This window comes from Pseudophryne corroboree, chromosome 8, assembly GCF_028390025.1.
Source record: "Pseudophryne corroboree isolate aPseCor3 chromosome 8, aPseCor3.hap2, whole genome shotgun sequence".
NCBI lineage: Eukaryota > Metazoa > Chordata > Amphibia > Anura > Myobatrachidae > Pseudophryne > Pseudophryne corroboree.
This window is the reverse complement of record NC_086451.1, coordinates 112,023,961-112,044,333: the sequence shown is the minus strand read 5'-3', so window position 1 is coordinate 112,044,333 and position 20,373 is coordinate 112,023,961. Positions and strand designations below refer to the sequence as shown.

The 20,373-nt window shown below is 44.3% G+C and overlaps 1 protein-coding gene across 2 annotated transcripts in view; it reads left to right on the top strand.

The window, feature by feature from the left end:
* NR5A1 (nuclear receptor subfamily 5 group A member 1) overlaps window positions 1-20,373 on the top strand; it is a 249,978-nt gene that overhangs the window by 38,363 nt on the left and 191,242 nt on the right. For both annotated transcript variants that reach the window (XM_063936867.1, XM_063936866.1), the window contains exon 4: window positions 6,949-7,595. In XM_063936867.1, coding sequence (XP_063792937.1) covers window positions 6,949-7,595 — 647 coding nt within the window. The remainder of the gene's footprint in view (window positions 1-6,948; window positions 7,596-20,373) is intronic.

Here is a 20,373-nt window from a genome sequence, read left to right as displayed (position 1 = left end):
TGGGGGTGGGGGTGGGGGTGTGGGGGGGTTGGAGGTTAGGTATAGGCTGCGTTTCAGGGGGTTAGGCTGCGCCCTGGGGGGGGTTAAGGTTAGACTGCAGAGAGGGTTATAATTAGGCTGTGAGGAGGGGGGGATTTAGGTTTAGGCAGTGGGGATGGGGAGTTAGGTTTAGGAACCTCCAGGGGGATGTTAGGATTAGGCCGCGAGTAAGGAGAGTTAGGTTTAGGGGGGTGGGGAGAGGGGGGAACACCCCTTACTCACCCGTCTGCTTTTTCAGCAGTGATATCCCGGCGTCTGTATTTTGAACACTTGAATCCCGTGCGCTGGGATTACATACTGAGCCCTCGCCCGATGAAATCCTATACAAATTGAGTCCTGGTTCAGATCTTCCCGCAGTTAGGAATTCAAATTTTAAATCTGAATTTTGGGTTTTGGATTGCAAAAATAAAATTAATTTAGCTGCTTTTATACATTTTGGGGGTCATTCCGAGTTGTTCGCTCGGTAAATTTCTTCGCATCGCAGCGATTTTCCGCTTATTGCGCATGCGCAATGTTCGCACTGCGACTGTGCCAAGTAAATTTGCTATGCTGTTAGGAATTTTACTCGCGGCATTACGAGGTTTTTTCTTCGTTCTGGTGATCGTAATGTGATTGACAGGAAGTGGGTGTTTCTGGGCGGAAACTGGCCGTTTTATGGGAGTGTGTGAAAAAACGCTACCGTTTTTGGGAAAAACGCGGGAGTGGCTGGAGAAACGGAGGAGTGTCTGGGCGAACGCTGGGTGTGTTTGTGACGTCAAACCAGGAACGACAAGCACTGAACTGATCGCACTGGCAGAGTAAGTCTCGAGCTACTCAGAAACTGCAGAGAAGTATTTTCGCAATATTGCGAATCTTTCGTTCGCAATTTTGATAAGCTAAGATTCACTTCCAGTAGGCGGCGGCTTAGCGTGTGCAAAGCTGCTAAAAGCAGCTTGCGAGCGAACAACTCGGAATTACCCCCTTTTATCGATATTTGCCAATGATTATGTATATTTTTTATCATTTTTTAACTGAACCGAAAAACGAGGGTGGTTTTGGCAAAACCAAAACATGATGATGAAATAGAAACCAAAACCAAAACATGGTGTCTGTGCACATCTCTAATAGTTACCATTGTTACTTTCAATTATTAATATGTAATTATATTTCTGTATTGTGGATCCTTAATTATTGATGGATGGCCTGGCACGTCTAATGATGTACCATGCAGCTTAATGTACATGCCCTTAATTATAAAGAAAATGATGTATTAATCATTTTGCCATGCTAAGCATATCTTGTAGAGAGCCAAATATCAGTCTAGAACATAGCATTTGTCCTCCCTGCAAACTAGTCCTGATTCAGATATGTACAGTACGCTATGCTGACTCTCACAGAGAAACATGGACAGTAATTCAGATCTGATCACTGCTGTGCATTTTCGCACAGCGGGCGAGCAGATCTAAACTGCGCATGCGTATGCACCACGATGCGCAGGCACGACGGAAGGCTGCAAAGGGGATCGCCGGTCAGCGTCAGGTTTGTGCAAAGGATCCAGTCTCACGGGCGTTCGCAAGGAGATTGACAAGAAGAAGGCATTTGTGGGTGGCAACTGTTTCTTTTCAGGGAGTGTCTGGAAAAACGCAGGCGGAACCAAGCGTTTGATGGGAGGGTGTCTGTCGTCAAATCTGGTCCCGGACAGGCTGATGTGATCGCAGCGGCTGAGTAAGTCCTGGGCTGCGCAGAGACTGCACAAAATCAGTTTGTGCGGCTCTGCTACGCATGCATTCGCACACTTGCACAGCGAAAATACCCTCCCCCTGTAGGCGGCGATTTTCTGAATGCAGGACTGAAAAAATCGCTGCCTAGCGATCAGATCTGAATTACCCCCAATGTTTTGATACTGCACATGCGCAAAGATCCTCAGAAAACCTTACTCTGCATGCACGAACTGTGAATGCGCACACAGTTGCATAGTAAATTGTAATGACCTGAGAAGACCACTACTAAGCACATGCCAATCCGGGTGGAGACTGGGAGGTAGCCAAAATGAAATAAGCTGTGTGGTGGGTGTGTAATGGGAGTGTCATGGGCTTGTACATGCAGAGTTCTCTCTCACAGTACCACTTTCACTATATTTAGTTCAGTCTGTGCGACTCAGCACTTACCTGAGCAGTCTAGGTTGGACTGATGTAGTGCCCGTAGGGGAGTGCACGGACCGTCCAGCATCTGCACAGTGCTCAGATAAGTAAAGTGGGCATTTCACTATTTGCACCGGTCACATCATGCTCATAATGCTGGAAATGCTTAAACTAGCAATTGCATATATTCCCCCGTTCACAGCATATGGGATGGCAGTAGCAGCAGCATTAGCATATACTGTATCTCTGATTCACAAATGCTGATACATAGTAACATAGTATCTAAGGTTGAAAAAAGACAATTTGTCCATCGAGTTCAACATATTTGTGGTCTCCTATGCAGTTTTATTTTAGGACTAATTTTGCCTGATGCTGATGTCAGCCGTTGTGTTTTTATGTCAGCCGTTGTGTTTTAATAACTATAGTGCGTGACTATGCACCATAACTCTGAATATCCTTATCCATTAGGAATTTATCTAACCCATTCTTAAAGGTGTTGACTGAGTCCGCTGTTACTACTTTCTCAGGCAGGGAATTCCAAACACGTGTTGTCCTTACTGTGAAAAAACCTTTTCGCCGCATTGTGCGGAATCTCCTCTCCTCTAACCTAAGCAAGTGTCCACGTGTCCTCTGTGCTAATCTTATCAAAAATGGGTCCCGCGCAAGCTCTGTGTATTGTCCCCTTATATATATTTTTAGCTGTTGATCATGTCCCCTCTTAAGGGTATATTTACTAAGCTCCCGATTTTGACCGATTTGGTGTTTTTTCTTCAAAGTGTCATCTCGGGAATTGACTAAACTCAAATCTCGGCAGTGATGAGGGCATTCGTATTTTTTTGGTAGTCAAAGAAAAAAAATACGAATGAATACACCATCGGTCAAACGTGGCTGTTTAGGTATAGAACTCGGTAATTTACAAAAAATTCTATTTCACAAACACTGCCGGCAATAGCCAAACACTGCCGTGAAGAAATACAAATCGTAAAAAAAAAGCAGTTTTAAAACAGACCTGCTTTTTTTTTTACCGTGTTCTGATAGTCATGCACGGATCCATAAGATCCGTGCATGTTTATCAGTGGGAAGGGGTGGAAAAGTGTTTAAAATCTGAAAAAAAAATTGCGTGGGGTCCCCCCTCCTAAGCAAAACCAGCCTCGGGCTCTTTGAGCCGGTCCTGGTTGAAAAAATATGGGGAAAAAATTGACAGGGGTTCCCCCATATTTAAACAACCAGCACCGGGCTCTGCGCCTGGTCCTGGTGCAAAAAATACGGGGGACAAAAAGCGTAGGGGTCCTCCGTATTTTTTGAACCAGCACCGGGCTCCACTAGTCAGAGAGATAATGCCACAGCCGGGGGACACTTTTATCTTAGTCCCTGCGGCCCTGGCATTAAATCACTAACTAGTCACCCATGGCCGGGGTACCCTGGAGGAGTGGGAACCCCTTAAATCAAGGGGTCCCTCCCTCCAGCCACCCAAGGGCCAGGGGTGAAGCCCGAGGCTGTCCCCCCCATCCAAGGGCGGTGGATGGAGGGCTGATAGCCAAGTGTAAAAATAAAGAATATTGTTTTTTTGTAGTAGAACTACAAGTCCCAGCAAGCCTCCCCCGGAAGCTGGTACTTGGAGAACCACAAGTACCAGCATGCAGGGGAAGAAACGGGCCCGCTGGTACCTGTAGTTCTACTGCAAAAAAAATACCCAAATAAAAACAGTACACACACACTGTGATAGTAAAACTTTATTACATACATGCATACCGACACACACATACTTACCTATGTTGACACGAAGCAGTCGGCCCCCTTCTCCAAGTAGAATCCACGGGTTACCTGTCAATAAAATAATACTCACAACAATCCAGTGTAGATCGGTCCTCTTCTGCTTGTAATCCTCGTACTTGGCAAAACAATAAAACGCAAAACCCGGACCACGCCCCCCTTTCCCCGACTGCCGGGACCCCCCGTGACTCCTGTCAAAGAGGGTCCCTTCAGCCAATCAGGGAGCGCCACATCTTGGCACTCTCCTGATTGGCTGTGCGCTCCTGAGCTGACAGTCAGGCAGCGCACGGCAGAGATACAATGTAGCGCATAGGTGCTACATTGTATCCAATGGTGGGAACTTTGCAGTCAGTGGTTGAGGCTACTCGCGGTCAACCGCTGACCGCAAAGTTCCCACCATTGGATACAATGGAGCGCCTATGCGCTACATTGTATCTTCAGTGCGCAGCCTGACTGACAGCTCAGGAGCGCACAGCCAATCAGGAGAGTGCCACGACGTGGCGCTCCCTGATTGGCTGAAGGGACCCTCTTTGACAGGAGTCATGGGGGGTCTCGCCAGTCGGGGAAAGGGGTCCCATGTGTAAACATGGGACCCCTTCAGTGCGTTGTTCGGGTTTTCCGGTTTGTTTTTTTGCCAAGTACGTGGATTACAAAGAGGACAGAGCTACTCTGGATTGTGTGAGTATAATTTTATTTACAGGTACCCCATGGATTCTACGTGGAGAAGTGGACCGAGCCTCGTGTGAACATAGGTAAGTATGTGTGCATGTATGTAATAAAGTTTTACTGTCACGGTGTGTGTGTTCTGTTTTTTGTTGGGTATTTTTTTTGTAGTAGTACTACTACAGGTACCAGCTGGCCTGTTTTTCCACCGCATGCTGATACTTGTGGTTCTCCAAGTACCAGCTTGCGGGGGAGGCTTGCTGGGACTTGTAGTAGTGCTACAAAAAACAATATTCTTATTTTTACACTTGGCTATCAGCCCCCCATCCACCGCCCTTGGATGGGGGGGACAGCTTCGGGCTTCACCCCTGGCCCTTGGGTGGCTGGAGGGGGGGGACCCCTTGATTTAAGGGGTCCCCACTACTCCAGGGTACGCCAGCCAGGGGTGACTAGTTAGTGATTTAATGCCAGGGCCGCAGGGACCAAGGTAAAAGTGTCCCCCGGCTGTGGCATTATCTCTCTGACTAGTGGAGCCCGGTGCTGGTGTTAAAAATACGGGGGACCCCTACGCTTTTTGTCCCCCATATTTTTGGCACCAAGACCAGGCGCAGAGCCCGGTGCTGGTTGTTTAAATATGGGGGAACCCCTGTCAATTTTTCCCCCATATTTTTTCAACCAGGACCGGCTCAAAGAGCCCGAGGTTGGTTTTGCTTAGGAGGGGGGACCCCACGCAAATTTTTTCTTGAGTTTTAACACTTTATTTTTTTGTTTAAAGGTGCACAATGAAGCCCTGCATGGATCTCACAGATCCGGCCGAGATTCATTGTGTTAATGTCGGCAGTGTTTTACTATTCACTCCCGTAAAACACTGGCTGAAAATACGAATGACATCGACATCGTAAAAACTCGAAAATGCAGAATACGACAGCATAGTAAATGAGGCGTAAAAAATTCAAAAAGTTGCAAATTCACACATTTGATGTCATTCGTGTTTGAACTTTAACCTAATTCAGAAAAATACGAAGTTTAGTAAATATACCCCTTAGTCTCCTCTTTTCCAGTGTAAACATGCCTAGTCTTGCAAGCCTTTCCTTGTATTCCAGCGTCTCCATGCCCTTAATTAATTTGGTCGCCCGCCTCTGAACCTTTTTTAACTCCAGTATATCCTTTTTGTAGTATGGTGCCCGAAATTGTACACAGTATTTGAGATGTGGCCTCACTAGTGATTTATATAATGGGAGTATGACAGTCTCGTCCCTTGCATCAATTCCCTGTTTTATGCATGCTAATATCTTATTAGCCTTCTTTGCTGCAATCCTACTTTGGGTACTGCTGCTTAGTTTGCTATCTATGTGAACACCTAAGTCTTTTTCCAGTACAGAATCCCCTAATATTACCCCATTTAGTATATAGGGTTATTTTTGTTCTTGCTACCACAGTGCTTTACCTTACTCTTGTCTGTATTGAATCTCATTCTCCATTTTGCTGCCCATGCATCTAGTTTAACTAAGGACCAGTTCTTCACTGAGGTGCGAATGGGTCGGAACCGCGCATGCGCGGCGGCCACATTGCACACGTGCGTCGTTGCCCGGTGACAGCCGTCACCGGGCAGTGGCCAGAACAAAGAAGAAAGTGATCGCTAGCGCGATCGCAAGAAGATTGACAGCGGGGAAGCATTCCGGGCATCTACTCACCGTTTTCCGGGCATGGAGATCTGAACGCAGGCGTGTCCAGGCGTTTGGAGGGCGGATGTCTGACGTCAATCCCGGGTCCTTCGTCGCTGGATCCGTCGCACAGGGTAAGTAAGTCTGACCCTGGTTTTGTTTTGCAGGAAACTTTTTTAGCATAGCAGGGCTGCACAAGCGATTGCAGGCCTGCTATGCTAAAATACACTCCCCCATAGGGAGCGTCTAGTTGATCGCACGAGCAGCAATAAGTTGCTATGTGCGATCAACTCGGAATGACCCCCTAAGTCGTTCTGAAGAGACTCGGCATCCCCCTCCATATTTATAACCTTACACAATTTAGTATCGTCTGCAAAAATTGACACCATGCTCTCTAGACCTACTGTTAGGTCGTTAATGAAAATGTTGAACAATAGTGGTCCAAGTACAGACCCTTGTGGCACACCACTTAGCACTTCAGTCCAACTGGAAAATTATCCATTAACCACAATGCGCTGCTCCCTATTATCTAACCAATTTCTGACCCAAGTGCATATTGTGCTCCCTATATATCTAAATTGTTTATTGGAAGCCTTTTGTTAAGCAATAAAAAAATGCATTTATAGGACAAAAGGTGTACCTGCTATTAAACTTCTGTAACACTGCATCTTGTGCTCTCTTTTGTATAGCTGTACGTGCTGACCGAATGCGAGGAGGACGCAACAAGTTTGGGCCTATGTACAAACGGGATCGTGCCTTAAAGCAGCAGAAAAAAGCCTTGATACGTGCAAATGGCATTAAACTGGAGACTGTGCCACAGATTGTGCCTCCAGTTCAAAGTGAATACACAATCTCCAGCAACATCCATACTATTCATCCGGTATGTAAGAACTTGCCTTCAAACCCAGCTCCCATGACACCAGTTGAATATGACCGAATCCCTTATGGACCCTCGCAGGTGGAAATGACTATGCCCAACCATGCCCCATTGTCTGGCTACCACTATTCTTCATTCCAGAGTCGAGCTATCAAATCTGAATACCCTGAACACTACACAAATATGCATGATCCAGCAGCTGCAGGACCTTATGTGTATGCTGATCCCTACACCAGCAACTCTCCACCAGACATACCTGAAGTGATCCTTAAATTGCTGCAGTTAGAGCCAGATGAACCCCAGGTGAAGGCAAGGATATTATCTTGTCTACAGCAGGAGCAGAGCAAGAGTCGGCACGAAAAGCTCAGCATGTTTGGTTTGATGTGCAAGATGGCTGACCAGACTCTCTTCTCCATAGTAGAGTGGGCTCGGAGTTGCATTTACTTTAAAGAGCTTGAGGTAATTTTTATTTTCATATTAGCAACTTGACCAGATTATGCACTAAAATTGACATATTCCCTACATGCAGTGAAGGCAGTCATTTTTTAGGATGATTGAGTCTTCAGCTGATCAGTTCACTAGAAGCTAGGGTCATCATCAAGGACTGACCAACTTTATAATATATCTTTCAAAGAAAAAAAAATGTCAACTCCACCATTACTGTCCAGGTTTTAAGGATATCCATGCTTGAGTACAGGTGACATAATTAGTATCCAATCAATTTGATTTTACCATCAGGACTCAAGCATGGATATCCTTAAAACCTTGACTGTAATAGCGGGGTATGGGAAATTCTGCTCTAAACTATTGCGTTTTAAAAGAGACAAAAGTGTACACTGTGTGGTGCATACTTACGAGATGTCATTAGTCCTTAGTGGATTAGTTGGCTGATGGAGAAGCGAGTAGTTGATGGGTCAGCGATGTGATATCTGTATCTTTGCAAACAAGTTACAAAAATACTGGTAACATAATCAGCATAAATATTCAGTGCCACTATGGATTGAAATTGAAGACCACTGATAAATTAGGTAGTGCTAACACCAGGCATGAGATGTTTCTGGTGCATGCTGCTTGGTCACTTTTACTGTCCATGTCAGCAACACAGCTACATGTTCCTATTGGAGGCTACAGAGGCATCAGAGTTTATGGGGGTGGGGAGTCACAGGAATTATGACAAATATAATTTCAAGAAGAATAGTGTTGTAATGACTGACCATAGCAAAAAGTAGAAAGTTTACAAAGTTACCAGACATATTTACCATACAACAGTACAAAAGACTTTAAAGTGACTGATCTGTTTCTGCTAACAATGCATAAAGCCATTCCAGGTAATTGTGATCTTAAAATATTAAAACCCTTCAGTTTTCAAAACTGTACACACCCTTATGATGCCAGCCAATACAAATAATTGCGGTATCCGACAATGCGCGGAATGCTGGCACCGGGATCCTGACATTGCTTGATATGCTGGCACCGGGATCCTGACACTGCTTGATATGCTGGCACCGGGATCCTGACATGAATTGCAATGCCGGCGCCAGAATCCCGTACACCGGGATCCCGAATGAAGGACTGCCGGCACTGCACAGAGGTAAACCTTGGGAGGGAGGGGGGAGGTTAGGTTTAAGCTGCAGGGGGAGGGTTAGGCTGCGGGGTGGGAGGGTTAGGCTGCGGGGAGTGAGGGTTAGGGTTAGGCACCACTGGGGAGGGTTAGGGTTAGGCTGCGGAGGTAGGGATGATTAGGCTTAGGCTGTGAGGAGGGGAAGGGGAGGGTTAGGCCGGGGGGGGGGGGGGGAGGGGTTAGGGTCAGGCTGCATGAAAGGAGGGTTAGGGAGATTAGGGATTAGGTTTAGCATACTTACCTGCTAGCTGTCAGGATCCTGAGCGATGGGATACCGCTGTCAGTATTTTGACTGCCGGCATTCCACGCGTCGGGCTCTCCATACCATCCCATAACTGCTTATCACTGAGGGGCATGTGCAGCATATTTGGGTGCAGTAAGGATGAGAATGAGGTACCGAGTTTACACCTTTATGGGCGTGGAAGGTGGTGAGGTCCTCTAGCCCAACCCGCTCCTGCTTGAAGACCACTAGAATCATGGGGACTTGGGTAGGTGCCCAGTACCCATATGTTAAGATGGCCCTAAGAGTGAGGGAAGATATGAAAGTGTAGCGGTTGGCTGGGTTCTATGATAAATAGAAAGCTCTATTGAAAAACAACAGGAAAATAATTGATATAATTGTTTTATGAATTGTTTCGTGCAATTAAATACATATATTTTATTATCTGAAAATGGAATGTAGTCAAAAGGTCAGCAACTACAATGTTGACATTCATAATGTGGACACCATAATGTCAACAGTTATGATGTCGACATTATCATGTCAACATGATGAATGTTGACATTATGACTGTCGATATATCATACCACACCCCTTGTTCGTATTGCAATTATTTGTTTTTACAAGGCATAACACAAATGATATGTTTGAAGTAATATAAAAGTAATGAACATATCTTTTATAAAAGGACAAAAGAACCCCATTTCTTTGGTGTCCAGTGTCGTTAAATACTAGCTAAAATTTTGGCTATTTGTTTAAAAAGTTATGTTGGAGATTGTTCATCAGATGGCTTCATGTCTCATAAATTCACTATCACTAATGCTCTGTCTCTACTCCCATGCGGACAACAAGGACACTTTGGTGGTGTCTTTGGACGCTGGCAAGATGTTTGATTTTGTTGAATGGTTATTATGGGCCATGCAGCATGCTCTCTTGGTTTAGGATAGATCACGGTTTTCTCAATTGGCTTAAGCTTCTGTATTTCTCAACTGCGGCATAAGTTTGTGCTAATGGGTTCATTACTGACCCTTCTGTGCTAGGCGCGTTACATGTCAAGGAAGTCCATTGTCTCCATCCTTATTTACTCTTGCGAATGAGCCACTAGCTTGAGCAATATGTGCATCCTTAACTATTTCTAGATTTCTGGTTCTAGACTCAGAGGAAAAATTGCCCTACTGTATATGTGGATTTACTGTCTTTGTCGCTGGCTAGCACTTTGCCTCCATCTTTTTTGGCAACAGTGGATGTGTTTGGCACTTACTTGGGTATTCACATAAATTGGAATAAGTATGTTATTTTTCTTTCTTATACTACCTACTTTGGCACAATCTGTTGACTAATCTTCCCCTCTCCTGTCCCCTCCCAATTGGTATAATCAGTTTAAAGACTTAGGCATTCTTTTTTCTTGCGCGTTGACTAGTTACAGTATATACCTCTAAATAATCAACTCCAGATTGATTAGCATAAACATAAGGTGCATGTTTGCCAGATGCTTCTGCTTTCTGTTTTGTGTTGAATCAGTTTGGTAAAAATTATTATACAGTCTAAGCTGTTATATGTTCTACAACATTCCTTGGGTGTATCACCCTGCAGACATTTTTTTTTACATTGTTGCCTCTTTTGCCTGGGGTGTAAATGTCCCAGTTTAGTTTATCAGGCTTTATGTAGACGTGGCGGAGATGATGGCTTTGCTTTGCTGGACATGCACTTATTTGGCTGTACAATTTATGCAAATCTGTGACTGGGTGGCTATCCCGTGGTGTGGGATTTTACTCTTCTAAAGTTTTTACTTGCCAGTTCTTCTCTTGTGGATAATCCCGCCATACTTGTACAGGCACACAGGGCTTGGTCGGCAGCTCAAAAGCTTATGGGTATAGATGGATTGGACCCCTGCTCTTCACTTTGGGGTAATGCTGTCTTTTCAGAAAGACTTTCTTTGAATGGTAGATCTGTATGGTTGTCCTATGGTGGGTCATATTTATTGAGAAAATGTCCTTGCCTGGGATCTAATTGGGTGGCTATATACCAGGATCTGCAGGCCTATATCCTTCATAGAGTATATTGGACATCGGTGTGCCTGGATGAACTGTGGAGGTTGGCTTCCACCTCCTGTCCTAAATGTGGTGATTTCGATGTTGACTTCTAGCATTACTTTGGTCATTACCTGTGGCCTTCTCCTTCTGGACTAGTATACTGGGTTGTATAATTGTTTCTGGGATACGACTTGTCTTCTCCCAGGCCGTATTTTTGGATTGGATTTTGCTGACATGCTGAACCATTGCCTACCAACCCAAGTTACATTTCTTTTCACCTTAGCCAAAGTGTGCATTGCTAGTACCTGGATGGTTCTTCAGGCCGCTACTCTCTCTTACAGGAAGGGTCAGTTATGAGACATTTACCGTATGTACACTAAAATGAAAGTCCTTTTACGTTTGTTAGAGTATGGTCTCTTTGGTGAGGTATGCCCTGTACCTGGTCTCCTCTAGCTCTTGAGCTTTTATAATGTATTTTTGTGTGTGTCCATGTTACCTTGCTGCATTTTATTTTTCTACTTGGTATTATGGAAGAATTGTCTTTTGATGTGAATCTCCTCTTGCAGGTATGTATTTTTATATCTGTTTTCAGTTATCTCTGACATTATGCAACCTTTTGTGTGACTTTGACATTTTCTTCTATCGTTTGTTCCCCATCATGTTTGTGTGCTTATAATTTGTGTTTTTGTTCATGTTTAATTCTTTATTTATTTCACCATAATTAATTTTTTTTCAATAGATATACTTGATTAAAATAAAATAAAAATAAGAAGAAAGGACAAAAACACAACGGTGTGACATCCATATGCAGGATGGTGGTGTTTGCAGTCTTTCTTATAATTAAGTCTTGTGCTATGCTAAGCAGAACAATGTGGTTTATTTTGAGAACAATGTGTACACTTTAAACTGTTCCCAGAAGACCAATCTAATCCACGCTCGCCTCTACATAGTCTTTTAAATCAGAACTAATCGTTCCTTTCAGTCATCACAAAGACAGAGACAATATGTGGCTAGTATAGGCATTTAACTGTTGCAATGAAATTGGATAAATTACATGTCATACTATACTGAGCTATCTTTCACCTTGGGGGACAATGCTTTGTTTTAAAATGGCTCCCAGGCCCTCAACATGGGGGTGTTCTGCTGAGAAATAGATCATTATATTTTACATTATATTTTGAAGTTGGAACCTATTCTATTTAGATCCACTGGGCATCTAAGTTACCCAGTGTTTGACATTGCACCCTCACAGCACTGGGGTCATGTGTCCAATACTCAACCAGGAGCAGTATGAGTGTGGAGTTTGTTTCTTCTCCTGGACTGGATTTTAGCTACCTCCAAATGTGCTGGTTTAGTCTCACATGCCAAAATTATACTGGTAGGTAATTGGATTCTGACGTGTGTGTGTGTGTGTGTGTGTGTGTGTGTGTGTGTGTGTGTGTGTGTGTGTGTGTGTGTGTGTGTTATTGTGTTACTGAAGGGAATGACAAATATTCTCTGTAAAGAGCTGTACAAAATGATGGCGCTGTAAAAATTAAAAATAATAATAATAATAATATGCCTTTGTCTGAGATCCATGAATTACACTCATGGGTAGATTTACAGTATTAACCTTTTTATTTAACTAAAATAATGTAAAACAAGGTATATTAAAGGTGCCTTTGGGAGCAGTTTTTCGTGAAACTAAAAAAACATAGTCTGCCCCAATGAAAGTGCCCCATAATGTGCTCCATTTAAGGGGTGCCACAATGTTTGTAGCTTGGGGGCCAACCCGACCAAGATATAATTTAATTTTGGCTCCCCTGAACTGCTGAATATTGGCCCACTCAGGGAAGGTGGATGATACCCACCACACCACCTATCTGATGACAGAGATCGATCGAGATATCTATCTATCTATCTATCTATCTATCTATCTATCTATCTATCTATCTATCTATCTATCTATCTATTCATGCTTAAACATACCCACACAATGGACCATTTATTATTTATTGAGTTTAAGACACAATAAATAGAATTTCTTATCTCCATTATTTGGTCAATAAGAAATTAGGGTTCAGGGTCCTATAGGGGCCCAACAATGTGATGTGTAAACTAAAGTAATCGCATCAGCGATTGCTTTACTTTATGCTGCAAACATACATGTGCAGTCATTAGAAAGTGCATGTGCCAGTGGCTATTACTGGGGAGAGATTCAGAGAAACACTCTTCCCAGGGGTGTAGACAGAAATTTTGAAGCGGCCCTTTCACAATGCAGAAAAAGAAACACCTCTCGGCAGCTGTTGTTAATATTAAGCCTTATAATAGTGCCCTAGTCCATTTTCTGAACCATAGTGCATTAGTTAATGTTATGACCCATAGTAGTGCCCTAGATAATGTTATTCCCCATAATAGTGCCCTAGTTTACACAGCTAGACATTCCGACATATCTGGAACTATAGTAGTGCCCTAGTTCACATTCACATTGCAGGGCTGCCAGCACAGCACAAGTGTACAGCGCATGAGCAGGTCTCCGGGGAAAATGACACGGTGGCCATTTTCCTGGTGATTTTCCTACTGCAGAAAAACACTGGGAAAAGCAGGCATGCCATTCTCCCTATGATTTCTGCAGCCCAACTGCTGCCAACGCGGGACTTCAGAGGAATAAGTATTCAAGAACTAGGTTGCAGACCTTGCACCCATTATAGATACACCACTGCCTTATTGAGTAATGGAAGCAAACATTGATTCACCAAGTTTCGGTATCACTTACACCTTTATCAATTTATAGATACAGGGTGGGGCAAGGATTCTTGGCACCCTAGGCAAAGCTTCAGCCTACTGCCCCCAACCACCACCAATACCCACTTCCCAGCCCTTCAGTTGAAAGTGTGATTTAAAAGTTCCACTTGCACTAAGTACAAGGATGTTTCTTTCAGAGACATCCTTAATTTTTTGATAGGCAGACTCAGTGGTACGCCCCTAGAACATGGTGCCCTAGGCAGCAGCCTAAAGCTGCCTAATGGTAGAGCTGGCCCTGTATAGACAGATTTATAGATTAGTGGGGTACTATGTAAAATAATTAGGAGCATATTCAATTAGCCACAGTAAAAAAAATTTTTTTACCGTGACTTGAATTAATGCACCTATTACACAGTGAGTTTTACTACCGTGTCTATGTGTGCTCTCATTACATAATAAGAACTGGGACACTTTAATGTGGCAAAATATGAAATGGAGGCACTATAGTGTGGCATAATATGAACTGGGGCACTGTAATGTGGCATCATTTGACCTGAAGGGCACTCTAATTCGGTACAGTATGAACAGGGGACACTGTAACGTGGCACAATATGAACTGGGGACCCTGTATGCCATAATGTGAATTGGAAATGCTGTGTGGCAATATGCGGTACTGGCAGACCTAATATGTGACATCATGTAGACTAGGGAACTATGATGGTTCATAAAATAAACTAGGGTGCTAATTATTATTATTTATTACCAGTTATTTATATAGCGCACACATATTCTGCAGCACTTTACAGAGTATATTTGGCCATTCACATCAGACCCACAAAGGTCTGGTTAGGGCGGCAGGCCCCTGACTCGCATGGTCATTTTTGCTGTTGCTAGCCACGTTACGTTTGGGGAAAATAGGGAAATCATCCTGTTCCCCCAGAAAAGTGAAAAAACAAAAAATTTGGATAACAGTATAGTTGATTATTAGTGGACAAATAAAAAAATATTTTGGGGCTCTTAAAATATTTAAACTGTTTTTTTTTAAATATTGTAGAAAATAAGATTTTTCAAGCAAATAAATGCTGTAGTTTAATATGGGCTGCATAAAAATGCCTGCAAATTGATTGTTTTTAGTTCAGTTTTTAAGCCACTAAAAAACTCCTACCTGCAAGGTTGAAAACACCTACCTCATTCAACAACGCCTAAGAAGTGCATAATTAATCATTAAGTGGGTAGATGTACTGAACCACAGTGGCGTCATGAGGGGGGTGCGGGGGGTGCGGCCCGCACCCGGGTGTCACCCCTCCATGGGGTGACACCAAATAGAGCAGCCGCACACCCCCATCAGCACATTCTCATCCAGTGTCACGTCCGCGGCAGTGTGCACACCCCGCCTCCCCAGTAGTAAGCGCCGCTCTCAATGCCGGCCCGCTATCAATACACACCCGCCCGGCATCTCCAACCCTGCACAACACCGCCGCGGCCGGGTCTCGGGAAGCGCACACAGCGTGATGAGCTATCAATGCACACCCGCCCGGCGCCTCCAACCCTGCAGAACACCGCCGCGGCCGGGTCTCGGGAATCGCACACAGCGTGATGTGATGATGTTATCACGCATGCTAGTGCCGCTTGCCATGCTGGAAGGGAGAAGTGGGAGGGGACTGTGACCTGTAGTAGGAGTGCAGCAGCTTCGTTACAAGAGGGAGGATCGGCTCTGCAGTCAAGTGCGCACCTCAGTCTTCAGCAGCAGTCACTCCCTGGATTGTGGCTTCTGCCAGTTCAGTGTGTTCAAAAACGTGATCAAAAGTTAGTATTTACAGTTAGAAAAATACACTGCCGATTAAATATATATATGTATACTCCAAAATGAGGTCCGGCACTCGGGTCAACGTGTGGAAAAATGCAGCGGTGCCCTCCTCGTGGACTATCAAATACCACCAAATATGTAGACAGGCGCAGGCGGTACTCAGCAGGCTGAAATCAGACCGGATATGATAATCACTTTAATGGAAACGGGCCGACATGTTTTGGAGAAACCCTCTCAGTCCTCTGGTCCTGAGGACGGAGAGGGTTTCTCCGAAACATGTCGGCCCGTTGCCATTAAAGTGATTATCATATAAGCTCCGATTTCAGCCTGCTGAGTGCCGCCTGCGCCTGTCTACATATATGTATATATTTTTTCCCCTAAAGAGTGTATTGAAATCAGTACCATTTATTTGTACCAAATAAACTGTTCATTTCAATATAATCCAGTATTACTTTAAGTTAATTATATATATATATATATATATATATATATTTATTCTCGTCGGCGCGGCACTCAGCTTCTCAGTATAAAAGATACGGACAAGTACTGCTTATCAACGTTTCAATATATTTTCATATTTTCATCCTGACGAAAATATATGAAGATATATTGAAACGTTGATAAGCAGATCTTGTCCGTATCTTTTATACTGAGAAGCTGAGTGCCGCTGAGAATCTATACTTACCTGTTTTACTTTTATTGTTTATCAGTCATCATCTTTATGCCATATTCAGAATCATGGGTAACACACGAAAAATCCTAATTGCATTGCAAGACAGTTTGTGGCCAGAAAGTTATGAAACTGTTGAGTGTAATAATTTAGGCGTTGAGTCTAATTCACCTAACCCATGTAAATGTTATTACATTTAGGCTGTGCATATGATATTGTAATTTAAAGGTATAATATTAATTATATTAGCTGTTCATGTCACTACTATTGCCATTGCATCCAGTGATATACAGGAATTATGATTTACAAGTACAACTAGTACAAGTACATTACTAAGGGTTCCGTGTGGTGTGATACAGGAGGAGGACTATGGTGGGGGGGGGGGGGGGGGGTGGAGGGGGGTGACACCATGAGTTATCACACTGGGTGACACCAACCCTAGTGACGCCTCTGCTGAACCATGGGCCTTATTCAGCTTATTTTGCAGTTTTGCTAAAATAACAGAACTGCAACTGCTGGCGATCGTATTCTGGGTGCCTCCCACAACAGGGCAAGGCCGCCCAGCATGCTAATGGCTGACCAGCAATGCGATCGCAATTAAATTGCAATCGTATTGCTGACAGCGCAAAACAAGGGTAGCCCACTTCCTATACAGCCTAGCTGCGAAGGCACGTGCACCGCTGCCATGTTTTGCTTCACAGCTGGCCGCGAACATATGCCTGACCTGTGACTGTTTTTGCCGCCACGCCCTGTCATTCAGGCAGAGGTGTTTACATTACTGAGATGCAATCGCATCTCCCTGCCCATGCACACGTAGTGTGCGCCCTGCGCGTGTGTACTGGGCTGATATTCGGGATTATGCGATCCATCCTGAATAAGGCCCTATGTCCCGAGATTTTTACAATAGAATAGGGAACTTCAGAAACCTTCTACCTGCTCTGGAGCTGCGAGGAAAAGGCCTTATTAAATCTTATTGAAAATAACTGCGGGTAACTTTGCGTGGCTAATAGAATAGGAAACACTTGCCTGATTAGTTGCTATGGTCAAGTGCACATTTTGCGCCTAAGTATATTAATAATTGAGCCCTATTGTTTACTTTATTTCTTGTTACTTTGTTGCTAATGCCCTACTGCTAATATCAAGCGTACCCAGCTGAGATTGTTACTAAACACAATACAATGTATAAACAATCTGATAAGCATGACACATAGGCCCTCATTCCGAGGTGATTGCACCAAGCAACTTTTTGCTGCTGGTGCGATCAACTAATCTCCGCCTATGGGGGAGTGTATTTTAGCACAGCAGGGCTGCGATCGCTTGTGCAGCCCTGCTATGCTAAAAAAGTTTCACACAAAACAAGACCAGCCCTGGACATACTTTCCCTGTGCGACAGGTCCCGGCTTTGACGTCAGGCATCCGCCCTCCGTTCGCCTGGACACGCCTGTGTTTTTCTTACCACTACCCGAAAACGGCTTCAAACAGTGAGTTGACGCCCCGGAACACCTTCCTGCTGTCAATCTTCTTGCGGTCGCTGCTGCGACCGCTTTCTTCGCTGTCAGCATCGTTGCCCGGCGACCGACGTGCGTGCGCATTGCACACACCGCGCATGCGCAATCCAGACCCGATCGCACCGCTGTGAAGAAGTGCAGCGTGCAATGGGGTTGGAATGAGGGCCATAGTACAAGATAACAACTCATTCTATACTCTATAGGCATTACTATCCACATGTTAGCTTTTTGTACAGAAATCATATCTTTTTATTATTTTTTGCTGTGTCCTACCTCTGCTTTGCTCCTTACACCATGCCCCAAATCAGCTGAGAGACTATGCCACGGCTCTCTCTCTGCCCATATCTGTTGAGAAACCATTCCATTGCTCTACCACCCTGCTCCCCCCCCCCCCCTCATATCGAGTGAGAGACTTTTCCATGATTCTATCACTCCCTTTCATGTCTCTAACATCCCTCATATTCAAGGCCGGTGTTAGTGTTCAGCGCCCCCCTGCAAACTATAGATTTGCTCCCTCCCATACTTCACAAAGGGGCAGCGCATAATGCCCCCCAATAGTAGCGTCCTTATACGTAATGCACCCAGTAGTAGCGTCCTTATACGTAATGCCACCCAGTAGTAGTGTCCTTATACGTAATGACCCCCATGAGTAGCGTCCTTATACGTAATGCCCGCCAGTAATAGCTTCCTTATACGTAATGTCCCCCATGAGTAGCGTCCTTATACGTAATGCCCGCCAGTAGTAGCGCCCTTATACGTAATGCCCCCAGTAGTAGCGTTCTTATACGTAATGCCCCAAGTAGTAGCGTCCTTATACGTTATGCCCCCCAGTAGTAGCGTCCTTATACGTAATGTCCCCCATGAGTAGCGTCCTTATACGTAATGCCTGCCAGTAGTAGCATCCTTATACGTAATGCACCCAGTAGTAGCGTCCTTATACGTAATGCCACCCAGTAGTAGTGTCCTTATACGTAATGTCCCCCATGAGTAGCGTCCTTATACGTAATGCCCACCAGTAGTAGCGTCCTTATACGTAATGCCCGCCAGTAGTAGTGTCCTTATACGTAATGCCCCCCCTAGTAGCGTCCTTATACGTAATCCCCCCCAGTAGTAGCGTCCTTATACGTGATGCCCTCGAGTAATAGCGTCCATATATGCATTGCCCCCCAGTAGTAGCATCCTTATATGTAATGCCCCCAGTAGTAGCATCCTTATACGTAATGCCCCCAGTAGTAGCGTTCTTATACGTAATGCCCCCAACTAGCAGCATCCTTATACATAATGCCCACCCAATAGTAGCATCCTTGTACGTAATGCCCCCAGTATTAGCATCCTTGTATGTAATGTCCCCGAGTAGTAGCGTCCTTATACGTAATGGCCCCCAGTATTAGTGTCCTTATACTTGATGCCCCCGTTTAGTAGCATCCTTATACGTAATGCCCCACAGTAGTAGCGTCCTTATACATAATGCCCCCAGTAGTAGCGTCCTTATACGTAATGTCTCAGAGTAGTAGCATCCTTATACGTGGTGCCCGCAGGTAGTAGCGTACGTATATGTAATGCCCCCAGTAGTAGCGTCCTTATACGTAATGCCCCCAAGTAGTAGCCTCCTCTGAACATGTGACCCATTCAAAGGACCCGTGTTTTCGGCAAATTACTGGGTAGAACTTCTTCACACGGGAATTTGCCTTTCTGTGTGAAAGGGGTATAATTGTCATTTTCTAAACACAGCCTGTAACATGGCAGTTAGGAGTAGATTGGCTGGTACTTTATCTCCATTCACTTTATCACTCTCCAAGGCATAGTACATCTCTCCCAAGGCTTAACACATAGGGGGTAATTAAGAGTTGATCGCAGCAGCAAATTTGTTAGTTGGGCAAAACCATGTTCACTGCAGGGGGGCGGGCAGACATAACATGTACAGAGAGAGTTAGATTTGGGTGGGATGTGTTCAAACTGAAATCTAGATTGCAGTGTAAAAATAAAGCAGCCAGTATTTACCCTGCAAAGAAACAAAATAACCCACCCAAATCTAACTCTCTCTGCAAATGTTATATCTGCCTCCCCTGCAGTGCACATGGTTTTGCCCAACTGCTAACAAAATTCCTGCTGCGATCAACTCAGAATTACCCCAATGGTTTTGCCCAACTGCTAACAAATTTGCTGCTGCGATCATCTCTGAATTACCCCCATAGACACCATATTTACTAAAGTGCAGGCTTATAGAAGTGGATATACTGCCCATAGCAACCAATCAGATTCTACTTATGATGTAGCTATCTAGAAGATAATAGCTAAAATCTGGCTGCTATGGGCATCATCTTCACTTAATTAAACCTGCACTTTAGTAAATATACCCCTAAGAGTCTCTTCATTTAAAATTATTTCCCCACTCTTGCAGAAATCTTCTGGCTGGGAAATATTCTTAGGGCCTCATGTTTCAAATCTTCCCACAGGTTGTCAGTTATTCCTGAACCTTAATATTTTTGTGTCTCTAAGCAGGGCTGTTTCTAGCCAATTTGGCTCCCAGTGCGAAATTTCAAAATGCGCCTCCCCCCCCCATAGATATATAAAAAACAAAAACATGCGTGCACCGAAGGGGTGCGTGCTCCCGGCAAGGGTGTGTGGCCTCATTAAAATGGGCGTGGTCTCAT